At 43.8% G+C, this 14,033-nt stretch overlaps 1 protein-coding gene across 2 annotated transcripts in view; it reads right to left on the reverse strand.

Moving 5' to 3' along the window:
• Positions 1-14,033, reverse strand: part of PEX1 (peroxisome 1) — a 77,506-nt gene that overhangs the window by 23,636 nt on the left and 39,837 nt on the right. For both annotated transcript variants that reach the window (XM_086527256.1, XM_086527255.1), the window contains exons 3-15: positions 4,954-5,127; positions 4,464-4,559; positions 4,310-4,373; positions 4,037-4,219; positions 3,862-3,953; positions 3,269-3,342; positions 2,947-3,169; positions 2,755-2,845; positions 2,490-2,644; positions 2,093-2,350; positions 1,630-1,830; positions 1,424-1,549; positions 1,293-1,354 (exon numbers count right to left, since the gene is read on the reverse strand). In XM_086527256.1, the coding sequence (XP_086383382.1) occupies positions 1,293-1,354; positions 1,424-1,549; positions 1,630-1,830; positions 2,093-2,350; positions 2,490-2,644; positions 2,755-2,845; positions 2,947-3,169; positions 3,269-3,342; positions 3,862-3,953; positions 4,037-4,219; positions 4,310-4,373; positions 4,464-4,559; positions 4,954-5,127 (1,799 nt within the window). The remainder of the gene's footprint in view (positions 1-1,292; positions 1,355-1,423; positions 1,550-1,629; positions 1,831-2,092; positions 2,351-2,489; positions 2,645-2,754; positions 2,846-2,946; positions 3,170-3,268; positions 3,343-3,861; positions 3,954-4,036; positions 4,220-4,309; positions 4,374-4,463; positions 4,560-4,953; positions 5,128-14,033) is intronic.

The raw sequence follows: 14,033 nt of genomic DNA on the forward strand, positions 1-14,033 counted from the left end.
CACACTAGCACTTGAGTCATTGCGACAATTACATGGATTTAGTATGGACAGGCTGCCCCCTTTTTGGCGTTCCTTGGATGCGCCATCCCTCATCCTCACACATTATGAGATTAGCAAGATTATCGGACTCGTTCAGCTGGATACTAGGAGGACTTGGCAGTCTCTGTCACGTGAGTTGGGGACAATCTCATGGTATTAGATGTGTTATTGGTCAGCTACACACATCATCTCACCAGTTGGAAATGTAGACTTGCTGATACAGAGGTATACCCCTAGAGGATAGATTGTGACAGGTTTGCTAAAGAGAGCCAGAGACAGAGGAGCATTATATCTGCCTGTGCACAGCATACTAAAAGATCCACGGGCATTTTCATTGCTTATTTAGAGAGGGCTTTGGCCCCTTGTCCCGCATGATGGATTTCTATGATCAGAGGTGCCTAGGTCTCTTCTTGCTGGAGATCCATAGACTCAGAGAGACTAACCTCAAGAGCAAGGGACCTGCACATAGAGGATCCATACAAAGGCAGATCACGACGTTTTACAAAGGGACTACTCGGGATGGCCCCTTGCTTATTTAGAGAGGGCTTTGGCCCCTTGTCCCGCATGATGGATTTCTATTATAAGAGGTGCCTAGGTCTCTTCTTGCTGGAGATCCATAGACTCAGAGAGACTAACCTCAAGAGCAAGGGACCTGCACATAGAGGATCCATACAAAGGCAGATCACTACGTTTTACAAAGGGACTACTCGGGATGGCCCACCATAGGTTACCCAATCACGCCTCATTGGGGCATCCTTCTTGATTGAGTCATCCAGCTTGACTGCTCACGAAGCCCAAGGATGCGAGGATCTTCACATCGTAGATGAGGTCTACATCGAAGGCTACGGAACATTGTTGAGCGGCATTGAACCCCTGCCGCTCCCCCCCCCCCCCCCCCCCCCCCCGCCCCTCCAGAGTTGAGTATGGAGGACATTGAGGCCATACTGCAAAGATCCATGAGAGGATGATCACCATTGTACACCTCATTAGCCCTCATGTGATGCTGCTGCTGATGATGATGATGAGGATGAAGGGTAGGCTGACATACCTACCCACTCTAGGTACCCCTCATGTTCGTTTTTATGTTCCCCAGACATTGTGTTAGAGTTGCACATGGATGTGACCTTTGGTCTCATATGTCATTTTGGCCTTTTGAAGTTAATAAAACATTTCATTTCATTTCTCTCTCTCCCCCCTCCTATTTTTTTAACATATTAAAACACAATCATCTTTCGATATGAGTGAGATTTTACCTCGTAGAAGCAAATACAAAAACACCATTCAAAGCCTCCACACCATCAAGCTCTGTTAGTAACTGCAGAAAGTATGATCTCAGCCAAGGTACTACATCAGGAAAACAAATGTAGCATGTCAATGCATATACCTGATTGACAACACGATCAGTAACACCTGTATTATCATGGCCCCGTTTTGGAGCTATCGCATCAAACTCATCAAAAAACAATATGCAGGGTGCAGCAGCACTGGCTTTAGCAAACAAATCCCGGACCTGATTCCAGAAGCATGTGAGCATTAGTTCCTCAAATCAGAGTAACAGCTCTCAAACGAACGTTTAGCACAAATTCTCACCCCTTGCTCAGAGGCCCCTATATACTTATTGAGAATTTCAGGACCCTTTACAGATATTAATCGCAACGAACATGCTGCAGCAGCTATGCCCACCACATGCGTTTTGCCACAACCTGGAGGGCCATAGAGCAGAACACCTGTTCGCAACCTTGAAGGGGCCTTTGAAAATATTTTGCTGTACTTCACAGGAAGCTCCAGCATCTGAAACCAAAATCAATCAGACACCATATGATAGCTACAAAAAAATCAAACTATTTTGTTCTCACCTGTCTTTAACCTATTAAAGAGAAAATAAGTAATCATAATTACTGGCTAACCAACCTCTTACTCAGAACGAGTGCAAACACAACAGAAGCCAAAGAATAATCCTAATCCTCTTATTTTCCTACAAGTGCATTGACTTCAAATTGTAACTACAACTAGGCTTGAGTAGTACTTTCTACAAGTTTCATGACATCCATACCTCTTGCAGAGCACGACAGGTATCATTAAGGCCTCCAACATCCTTCCACGTCAAAGGCCCTACTTTGTTACTTGGCTTTGCAAGATCTCTCATAGAAACTGGTGAAAAGCCATCAAGGGCTTGCTCGAAGTCCTCCTTTACAAGATGGAATTTTTTCCCCTGTGGATCTTGCTCACGGTGCCCCATGGATTTTTTCAAATTTTGTCCATTCAACAATCGAGGTGCGATAGCATGAACAGCACGGTCTACGAGCACCTCCTAAAATGTGTAAAAAAAGGTGTTAAGAGAATGCAAGTGTAAAGTATGGAATGCAATGCTGTTTGTGCACATGATCCTGTGGCACGTCCAAGTGATCAAGTTGAATTGAATATGAGCACCAAGATTTTTAGGTACGTACCAGATCAGCTGCATCGTATCCATCACACTTCGATGCAATCTCAGACACAACCTCTTCTAGGCAACCCAAACTCCGGTTCTCAAGTTCCTGAGAAAGGATCGCGGCACGCTGTGTGGTTGTTGGAGCTGACAAAGCTATATGCAGATCAAATCTTCCTAAGACACATCATGAGCAATCTTATTACATCTTTCTTTCAATCAAAACGAATACATCTGTAGAAAAGATTTCAGTATTGACAGAAAATGTGCCACTATAATAAAAGCACCTGATGAACACAAGGAAGCTGGAAGGCTAGAAACTTCCTTTGCAAGTGCAAGAAACGACACACACCCATCACATTGATGCCTCCTCTTGAGCTGTTACAAAAAGAAAACGGCGTAAGTTTGAAAACAGCAACATTGTAGCTTTAAACGTTTAGTTCAACAAAGAAAAAAAGGTGAAAGACAAGAGGGATAACCCGAAATGTATCAAGAAGATCTGAAAGATACTCTGCAAGCACTACTGAAGATGTTGAGGGTTCACTACTATCAGAACTTTGGTTGGCTGGAATGACCATATCCAAATCATCAAGTACGATGAGAGAGGGTGCATACTTTACGCCTTCCAAAACAGCCTCACGTATGGCAGCCCGAACGACTTGAGTCTGCTCTCCTACAAGCTCAGCACATTTAACCATGACTCTGCAACGAACAAGATACGAATTTGAAGAATGCTAATACCTTGAAAACAAGTGCATGCAGAGAATAATGTTACCGATGAAGATTCAAAAGCAATCTCACCTATGACAAAGTATTGAGGAATTCCTCTCTAGTTCGTTTGCAATTGCCAAAGCTAACTTTGTCTTGCCGCAAGCCTGAAAATGTCAGGAAGATGTACCACTATGAATAAAAACTTAATGGAGGTAGTTTTTTGGCTAGAACTATTTCAGTCAAATGTGATATCTGAAATATTGGCGCCGTCAAAGATTGCATGTGTTAGTGAGGAAATTTATTTTGAAACAGATCCCAAATCTTCCTCAAAAATGTGTCTTGAAAGTCTTATTTGCTTTCCGCTACATTTTATAAGCAAATATCACCATATTGTTTTTCAACGACCCAATAATTTTGAAAATCGTGAGCTCTCGACAATGAAAGGGCAGTGAGTGAATGAGATAATAATAAAAAAAGCATCCAATTCAATTTCTGTTTGCTTACAGTCACTAATGTTTCCAAACACAAAAACAATTTCATATTCAGTTTGAAGTATGACATTTGCAATGCTGCACAAAAAGTTGTTTCATTCTCAGAAAATTACCGACGCTCGTTTTCACGTGTTATGATAAAAAGAAAATAAAAGTCGCTGAAGATTTCAAAACTCGCATAAAGAAACCTACAGGTGGGCCATGTAGTAGCACATATCCAGGGGAGGGGAGTCCCAACTTGTAGCATTTAGCTTGCAACTCAGGGGAGAGAGAAACCTGCAGCCCTGAAAGGAGACCCATAAGTAAGACCTTAAACACATTCCAAAATATAGATGTATATTTTCACACTGTTAAGACATCTACTTACTTTCAAGTGCCAAGGAAGCAGGTGCCTCAAGCCACGTCAATGAGCTTAAACTAAGGCCCCTTAAATCTTCCAAACCATTCCTTTTTGAGGGGCTTGTTACAGATTCTGGACTTCCAACTTTATCCTGAAGGCTATCAGAAGTATCATTCAATGATTCTTCTGCCTTCTTGATTGGGTCCACCCCTGCAGCAACAGATTAACTTTAGTACAAATTTAAATATCAACACAGGGCCTTGGCGATTGAGGATTCCTTGAGAGAAGCAAGCTTGGGACCTGGTGAAAATACTTTGCGGAGTTTGGGTGCAACAACCAACTCAGACCCAGGAACTAGCTGTACCTGTTACAATCCAGTAATCTTTGTAAAACGCATTGGCAATCAAAAGTTCCACACCCAAGGACTCTAGCTAATAATTTAGAATAAACATACCACTCGTCTGGGCTTAGTTCCTATGACATGAAGCATAAGAACATTGCCACCTTCCACCCAGATAGGAAATCTCTGACCAGAGCAAAGCACACCAACCTGTGGAACCAGCACACTATAAGCTTCAATGAAGTAACCAACTGGCAATAACATAGCTAAAGAATCTGGAGGCAGCCAAATTGACTCCAGGAAGGACACCCAAAGGTTTATCAAAAGCGAAGGGGTCATTTTTCATGCACACTGAGGCATTTAAATTGAGAGAGAGACTTGCAATTACCTGCATAAGACTACCCTTTGTCTATCAGAAATCTTGCGTATTCTTGCTAGATGCACATTATGTGAATAAAAATGGCATACATCCATGCAGACGAATGATTGCACAACCACTCATGTATGAGCCGTTTGATACACGATAAGCAAAAGCTCTTACTTGATTCGATAACTTCAAGAATCTGCTATGATAATAGAACTCCAGTGCTAAAGTGAAAAATACCTGGCTTAAGATATGATCCTCCACAAACCCTGCATTAAGCTCCAAAATCTCCCAATCATTCTCTGTCGCAGGTTCCACCTCTACAGTTTCAGCATGTGCAACATCTCTTAACGCACGTACGCGAAATCGAGCTCCACAAGGAAGCCCAACACTATCTGCCAACCGCTTTGAAATCTGTTGATCAATCGCAGTCACTAGCACGCTTGTGTCAATCTTATACAGTTACAAGAATTCTAATTCTATAGGGGCACTAATGCATATAGTCCTAAAAGAAAAAGAAACAGGATGACTGCTCAGTGTGTATTCAAAATTCCTTTTACTTTATAAGGGATCCATTCAAGTCGAGTCGAGTTTTGCATTGAGGTATTACATATGTACATTCCATAGACGCAATCTAAAGCAAATACCAAATCAATAACACTGTGGGGGGCCCTTGAGAGGGTTGATTGGAACTCTCTCTCTCTCTCTCTCTCTCTCTCTCTCTCTCTCTCTCTCTCTCTATATATATATATATATATATATATATGTATGTATGTATGTATGTATGTATGTATGTATGTATGTATGTATGTATGTATGTATGTATGTATATATATATATATATATATATATATATATATATATATATATATATATATATATATATATATATATATATATATATATATATATATATATATATATATATATATATATATATATATATATATATATACTCTGACTTTGTATCAGATCCACCACATTGTAACTTTCTGGTCTCATAGGTCACTTTGGCCTTTTGAAGACGTTAATATAACATTTCATTTCATTTGGCCGATATACTAGATTGGCCCTCGAATCCTCTCGACAATTAGCAATGAAAGGAGATACTTCATGCTGGTATGCGCAACTGTCCTCGTGGTTTCAGAGACATGGGTTTAGTATGGAAAGATTACCCCCCTTCCAATACTCTCTGGAGGCTCCATCACCGGCAATCACACGAACGGAGATTAATAAAATCATTCACCAGGATCTTATACAATTGGACACTAAGAGGACATGGGTAGACCCTACACAAGAATTGGGCACGAAGATGGCCAACTACAAAGAAAACTTCCTACAGCTATCTGAAGATGGTTTTGTGATTCGCCCGAGCTATATGGATACTCATCTGTCTCATGGTTTGAGATGTGCTATTGGTCAGATTCGTACATCCTCACACCAGCTGGAAATTGAATTTGGCAAACTCAGGGGAATCCCACCGGAGAGCAGAATTTGCAAGTTATGCGGAATGGAGCCGGAGACAGAATTACACTACCTATGCCATTGCACCGTATACTATGAGATACGTGGGCGTTTCCATTGCCTATTTAAAGAAGGCTTTGGACCCCTAAATAGAGTCATGCAATACCAAGATCAAAGGTGCTTAGGCCTGTACCTACTGGAACTACATCGGCACAGGGATAATCTAATGAGAAGACAAAGAGCACTACAGCCTCAGAGGCAGATCACAGATTTCTTTTGATCGAGAGAAGCAGGAATGGAAGGAGAAGCAAGAGGCCAGCAGCGAGCACAAAGGAGTACCCACATTCATACCAAAGGCACCCTCATTGACAGGGCGATCGAGCTTAGGAAATCGAGACGACCACGACCGAGATGCATAAGCACACTTCACCGGAGGAGACTACAACAAAGGATTAGAAGCATTCTAGCTAGACACCCAGAATGCTCCTAAGAAGTTTATCCAATACTTTGTATTTAGTTTTTCGCATTTATTTTCACACTTTCACACTTTTCAGACATTGTAACAGATTCACCACTTTTGTATCAGTTTGGTCTCATAGGTCACTCTGGCCTTTTGAAGACGTTAATACAACATTTCATTTCTCTCTCTCTCTCTCTCTCTCTCTCTCTCTCTCTCTCTCTCTCTCTCTCTCTCTCTCTCTCTCTCTCTCTCTCTCTCTCTCTCTCTCTCTCTCTCTCTCTCTCTCTCTCTCTCTCTCTCTCTAGCGCGCGCGCTGGCAGTACTGATGGATGGAGATGTATGGAGAAGCCCTTGGTGTCTATGATTTCTCGGATGATTAGGGCCAAGGCCTCAGTACCACATGACATTGTTAGGGTGGAGCTCGCTGCTCCTCCATTGGTAATGGAGGCACTCACTCGATCAGTTTCATTTATGCATAGCACTTGGGCTCTCCCCAGACAGATATGCTCGATTAGCACTAGAATCTTCGCGACAGCTGGCATTGCAGGGAGATAGATCATATGTTGGTATGCAGAGATGGCATCTTGGTTTCAGTTACATGGCTTTAGTATGGATCGGCCACCCCCATTTCAGTACTCTCGAGATGCACCCTCCATCTCCCTCACTAGGGCAGAGATTACTAGGCTCATCAGACAGGACTTGATTCAACTGGATACGAAGAGGACATGGATTTTACCTACACATGAGCTAGGTACGAAGATGACTTTTTATAGAGAGCATCTTCTCCAACTCATGGAGGATGGTTTTGTGATCAGAACAGGATACATGGATACTCATCTCTCCCACGGGATACGATGTGCTATTGGCCACGGGATACGATGTGCTATTGGTCAGATACACACATCCTCACATCAGCTAGAGATTGAGAGAGGCAGATTTAGAGGAGTACCTGCTGAGTCCAGGATTTGTCAGGTGTGCCAGATAGAGCCAGAGATAGAGCTACATTACATATGTCACTGCCCAGTATACTATGAGATACGAGGCCGCTTTCACTGTCTATTCAGAGAGGGTTTTGGGCCACTTTCTAGAGTCATGAGATACCAGGATCAGAGATGCCTCGGATTATACTTACTGGAGATTCGCAAACACAGAGAGGATCTCTTGAAGAGATATTCAGAGAGGGTTTTGGGCCGCTTTCTAGAGTCATGAGATACCAGGATCAGAGATGCCTCGGATTATACTTACTAGAGATTCGCAAACACAGAGAGGATCTCTTGGAGAGAGGCACAATGAAAGAGATGCAGCAACAGTGAAAGATTACCGATTTCTTTCAGTCACAGACAGAGGAGTCCGAGCAGCCCCAATAGCATAACAACACCAGAGGCACCAGAGGCATACTGCTTGATCGGGCGATAGAGTTGGGGCGGTCTGTCACAAAACGGGAGCGTACACGAGCACTTAGAAAATCTGAAAATTATAATTCTTTGAAAACATGAGAGAAGGGAGAAGATTGACACAGTATTGGGGACCAGAAGATGGGCTGGTCCCCCCCCCCCCCCCCCGGTTAAGAGTATTCTTTTATTCAGGGAGAATTCTTATACAAGCACGAGAACCCGAGGAAACCCCTCCGTTCTGTAATCTTAGACCTGAAGGTCGTGCTTTCTCGTAAAGGGCTTGGGCACAAGGCCGTTCCTTCCCATAAGGGACTTAGGCGCGAAGCCGTACTTTCCCGCAAGGGACTTAGGCATGAAGCCGTACTTCCCGTGAAGGGCCTTCCCGTGAGACGGGAGATTCCTGCAAAAGAAACCACACTAAGCAACAATTCTCAATGCATATCAACACCTTATACCTGTCGCTCCTTGCTCGGAGAATCGACCTCCGTACTCAGTCGTCACGCGAGCACTTGCAAATTCCGTCGCCAGTCTCTGCTCCAGAATCCCAGCGCTTGCACTTCCTGTTGCTTCCAGCTCTCCCAAACTGAAACGCTGGCTACCCTTTTATAGGGTCTGACACCCGGCAAGAATAGGGGTCCAAAAGCAGAGCTTGGCGCTCCTAGAGAGAGGAGAGAGAAAATCGCGTTTTCTAGAGAGAGGAGAGAGAGAGATCGCAATTCAGCCCCCTGCCTTAGTTTTAGTGTTGGCTTTTTTTATTAAGAGCCTTGCTTGCTTTATTTTATTAATAAAGGGGCCGGTCACTTAAAAGTGACCGGTCACTTTATAAAATAAAGTGTGAACCTGTTCAAACTTTAAAACTCACTCAGTTAGTGAAAACAATGCTACACGGACACATTCCAGGCGTCCCTGGGTGCAAGACACGACACAGATGCAATGCAGACACAGACTCCTCGCGGGAAAACATCTGTCCTCCCGCGACTGTTCCTGCTTTTCGTAAAAAGCGTCATTGAACCCATCTTTATTCTTGTGCTTGCGTTCTTACGCGTACTTTCTTACTCAGTTCGGATTTCCTCCTTAGCCTACGGAATGCCCCCTTACTGATGCACCCGTCACCCATCATGTGACGCATCAGGGACACTCGTAACCCGGCCCTTTCCACCGAACTTACGGAAACTCCTTCGCGATGTTTACCGTCACCCATCAAATGACACATCAGAGTTTGTCCGTTCTTGATGGCAGTTCCTGTAGCTACAATCTTTTAACAGTTCTTAGTGCACATAATAAAATATCCTAAAAAAGAGATTAATCATTAAAAATAAGAAAATAGTCCATTTAGCAACATCCCTCTGGCTTCTTAACAGTTGACCTCAACTGTAGTGCTTGGACATATACGTCCAGTATCTCGGGATAAGCTGTTAATTCCTCCTGCGTCATCCACTAAGCATCTAGATTCGAATAGTTCTTAAACTTAACCAAATACTTCCGTGTTATCTTTCCGGATTTGAGAGACAGCTCCTGATGACTTACTATCTGCTCCGGTTGGAGTATTTCTTCTGTTTCCTCAACCTCAGGAGGTTCCTCAGCACTAGGCTGGCTTGGAGGCGGTCCCACATACGGCCGGAGTAAACTGACATGGAAAGCATTATGGATCTTCCAATTAGGCGGTAGCTCTAATCGGAAAGCGACATCATTCATTCGCTCAGTAATCTTAAACGGCCCATAATAACGGGTAGAAAGTTTTACCACTTTCCCCTTATGAGACGCTTGTTTCTTAAGTCTTGCCTTCTCAAACTTGAGTAAGACTAACTGTCCGACTGTTAAGTCTAGATTCCTTATGTGCTTGTCTGCAACTTTCTTATGCTTTTCCTGAGACCGTAGAATAGCTCTTCTAACTTGCCCGTAGGCGGTGTCCAAATCCCGGACAAATTCATTTGCTGCAAAGATCTTATCCTTAGTTAAAAGGATCGGTGGAAGCAAAGGCTTACCATAGAGAATCTCAAAAGGTGCTTTCCCCGTCGATGAGTGTATGGTATTGTTATACGCATACTCGACAAGAGGCAAATATTTCTCCCAGTCAGATTGCCGGTCTGACACATAAGCTTTTAACATATCCAATACTGTGAAATTGGCTATCTCACTCTGCCCGTCCGTTTGAGGATGGTAGGCAGATGAAAAATTCAACTTCGTACCAAGATTATCCATCAAGGCACGCCAAAAATTTCCTGTCATGCGAGGATCTCGATCAAACACAATAGACTTAGGCATTCCATGATGCTTAAAGATCTGTGCTAGAAAGACCCTAGCCATATGATCTACTTTGATCGTTTTCTTGACTGGTATAAAGTGTGCTTGCTTGCTAAACCTGTCCACAATGGTCCAGATCACGTCATTTCCAGTCTGAGTTCTAGGGAGGTCCATGATGAAGTCCATGGCAATACTTTCCCAAGGTTCATTAGGCACAGGCAAAGGTTGTAGCAACCCAGGCGTCTTATGCTGATCATACTTCACTTTTTGGCAAACCAAGCATTCCCTGACATATTTATCAATGTCTGCTTTAAGGCTAGGCCAAAAAAAAAATCTTTCCATTGCTAAGGTTGTAGGGAGAATACCCCGATGACCCGCATAAGGCGAAGCGTGTGCTTCATCCATGATCTTCTTTCTTAATGGTTCCGCCACACATATGGCTTGATGGTGGTAGAGATAACCGCCCCGGATGGAATATGGAAACTCATTCTCTCCACGATGTAGCTTTCCCCAGATGGTGGAGAAGTCTGGATCATTCGGGTACAAATCCGGTAGTGCTTCTAATTCTTGGTGATACACCGAAGTGATAGCGTTCACCCTTGGCCGCCTAGACAATGCGTCTGCGACCACATTCTTACTCCCAGCCGTGTGAAGGATCTGGAAGTGAAACATAGACAAAAAGTTTGCCTATCTCATCTGCTTCTCAGATAGTTTCCTTTGCGTAAGAAAATACCGCAAACTCTAGTGATCAGTCTTGATCACAAAATCCGCTCCTAGAAGATAGTGCTTCCAGTTGGATAAGGCGTGAATCACAGCCGAGAGTTCCTTTTCGTAGATTGATGCATGCAACTCTACATCCTTAAGCCGTCTGCTTTCGTATGCCACTGCATGGCCTTCTTGGTTTAACACTGCTCCGATGCAATCACCTGAAGCATCGCAGTGAACCTCAAATGGTTTCCTTAAGTCAAGCACTATCAAAATAGGTCCATGGCTTAGCAAGTACTTGAGCCGATCAAAAGCTCCTTGTTGTCTCGATCCCCATCTGAAAGGAATCTTCTTCTTTGTCAAGTCATGAAGTGGTCCTGCTACATGAGTAAATCCTCGGACAAACCTCCGATAATACGAACATAATCCCAGAAAGCTACGTACATCATGTACCGTAGTGGGAATAGGCCAATCTTCTACCACTCGGATCTTGGCAGGATCCATACTCACCTGATTGTGAGAGACTATATGGCCGAGATAGTGTATCTCAGAGAGAAAGAACTCGCTCTTCTTTGCATTCACATGCAACTCATGCTTTCGTAATCCTTGAAACACTAAGTCCAAGTGCGTCCGATGTTCCTCTTCTGACTTAGAGAAGATGAGTATGTCGTCAAAGAATACTCCCGTAAAAGCTCGATACGGGCTGAAAATGCGGTCCATCATGCGATTGAAGGTCGCAGGAGCATTGGTCAAGCCGAAAGGCATTACCAAAAATTCATATAGTCCAAAGGTTGTGCGGAAAGCAGTCTTATGGACATCCTCAGGGGCGATCCGTATCTGATGATACCCACTCTTTAAGTCTATGCGACTAAAGACACTTGCACCTTGCAACTTGTCAAGTATATCATCAATCCGAGGGGTCGGAAAGCGATTCTTGATTGTGATCTTGTTTAAAGACCGATAGTCTATGCACATTCGAAACGTGCCATCTTTCTTCTGCACCAGTAGAACTGGAGAGCAGTAGGGTGAAGCACTTGGCCGTACTAACCCTTTTTGTAGAAGCTCGTTGACTTGCTTCAAAATTTCCTCTTGCTAAGCAAGACTTACCCGATAAGGGGGTTGATTGGGAGGCGAGCTACCCGGTATGAGATCTATGCGGTGATCTTCCGGGCGTACCGTAGGGAGTTCGTCAGGAAGTGTTTCCGTGAAACAATCCTTGTACTTTTCAATAAATTGAAGACGCTTAATTTCCAGACTAGAGAGAGAGTCCCTACTAGTTTTATCCTTTGCAAAAATCAAGTAAGCAGAAACACACTTCTTCATTTCTTTCTTAATGGAGATATGGCTTACAATTGGGAACTGCCAATTTCCTGCATCAGCTTGAATCTTTATTTTCTTACCCCCATGGTCAAAAGTGAGGGTCTTTTCCACATAATCGGGAAGAGGTGTCATGTGAAAGTGCCATGGCATACCCAAGATGATATCACATCCCTCGATGGGTGCCATCAAAAATGATTCGCGGTCCTTGTACTCACCAATCCAAAGATTGAGCTATCCTTGCACAGGAGTTGCATTGGTTGTCAACCCCTCGAATGCCGATCCGGATGTAACCGGTGTGCCAAGCTGAGCCGGTGTAAGGCACAAACGTTCTGCAGTATCCAGGGAGATGAAGTTATCCGTGGATCCTGGATCATAAAGAATCAATACTCGCTGGTTGTTCAAAGACCCCCAGCCCTTCAGAAGTTGACGCTTCCCTTTCTCAGATTCTGTGTTTCCTTGAACATCTGGAATTGAGTTTGAGCTTGGCGGTGCGGGTTCCTTCCTTGCTTTTTCTTGCCTCGTAGAGGCTTGTTCTTGCCGTTGCTGCTTTAGCGGGCAATCCGGTTTCATATGTCCTTTCTCAAGCATCTTCCTTCCTCTCTGAAAGTTTGAAGTTGAGTAGGAGAAAGATACTTAGTTCGCTTGCCAGTGCCCTCTGGCTTCTTAGAATGATCATCGTCCCTAGAGGGAGGACGTTTTCTTCCTTGGCTCCCATGGTCATCGTAGACCCCTCTTTGTCTTGCACGGTAAGTGCTATGCTCCATCTTTCTGGGCGTCCCAGTTGAGTGCAAATCCTCAGCAATGATTGCTGACTCCATCATCCTTTGAAGAGTATCATGCGGATACACCTTCATACTCTTTCGAAGCTGCGGTTGGAGACCCGCTTCGAACTTTCTTTTCTTTTCCTCGTCGGCAATCTTCATGAAGGGAGTGACCTTCAGAAGAACCGACCAATACTTGTCCACATAAGTCGTTACTCTTTCGTGTTCCTTCTGGGCAAGCCAGTCCCATTCCTTCCGTATGTCCTGCTCGAAGTCGGGTGGAAGAAATTGTTCATAAAATTCAGATTTGAAGCTCTCCCAAGTTTTGGCCTGAGAACCTTCCAGAATCTTGGCTAACCACCAATTACTTGCCGTTTCCTTGAGGTGCATCCCCACATGGCGTAATTTGGATCTTTCTGTGAAATGCCCATTGGTAAAGGCAACTTCAAACTGTCTGATGAAGGACAATGCTTTGGAGATGTCTCTCCGTCTGGTGTAGGTTTCGAACTTGATGTCCTTGTCGCCCGATTTGAGACTCTCATGCGATGTTGAGACTTGCGACCATGCTTCTTGAATCGAGGCTTATCTTTAGGTTGATGTAGGGTAGTGGCAGTAGTAGCTGCTTCCTTCTTCTGACGAGATGATCGAGAAGTAGAAGTATAATCAGGAGAGTAAGATGGAGATGAGATAGAGATGTCCTTGCTCTCGTCTAGCAGAGAGAGCGCTTTTTCCTAGCCTTTCCTTGAAGTAGGCCGTTCATTCCAATCCGAAGATCCTTTGTGCACATCGGCACGTTCTTCTTCTCTTGCCTCTTGTGGTCTCACGCCAACAGTGTTTTCTGGATGCTTGGCTGCATCAGTTCCATTCGTTTTCTTCATTCCGCCCAAAAGCTTTTGGACGTCTGGCAACAGTAAGATTTGTTGCAACTCCGCAAGCTGAGCTTGCACTTGTTAAAGCTCCTCTTCAACGTTT

Source organism: Adiantum capillus-veneris, chromosome 13 (assembly GCF_014529385.1).
Source record: "Adiantum capillus-veneris isolate H3 chromosome 13, ASM1452938v2, whole genome shotgun sequence".
In the NCBI taxonomy this organism is placed as follows: Eukaryota; Viridiplantae; Streptophyta; class Polypodiopsida; order Polypodiales; family Pteridaceae; genus Adiantum; species Adiantum capillus-veneris.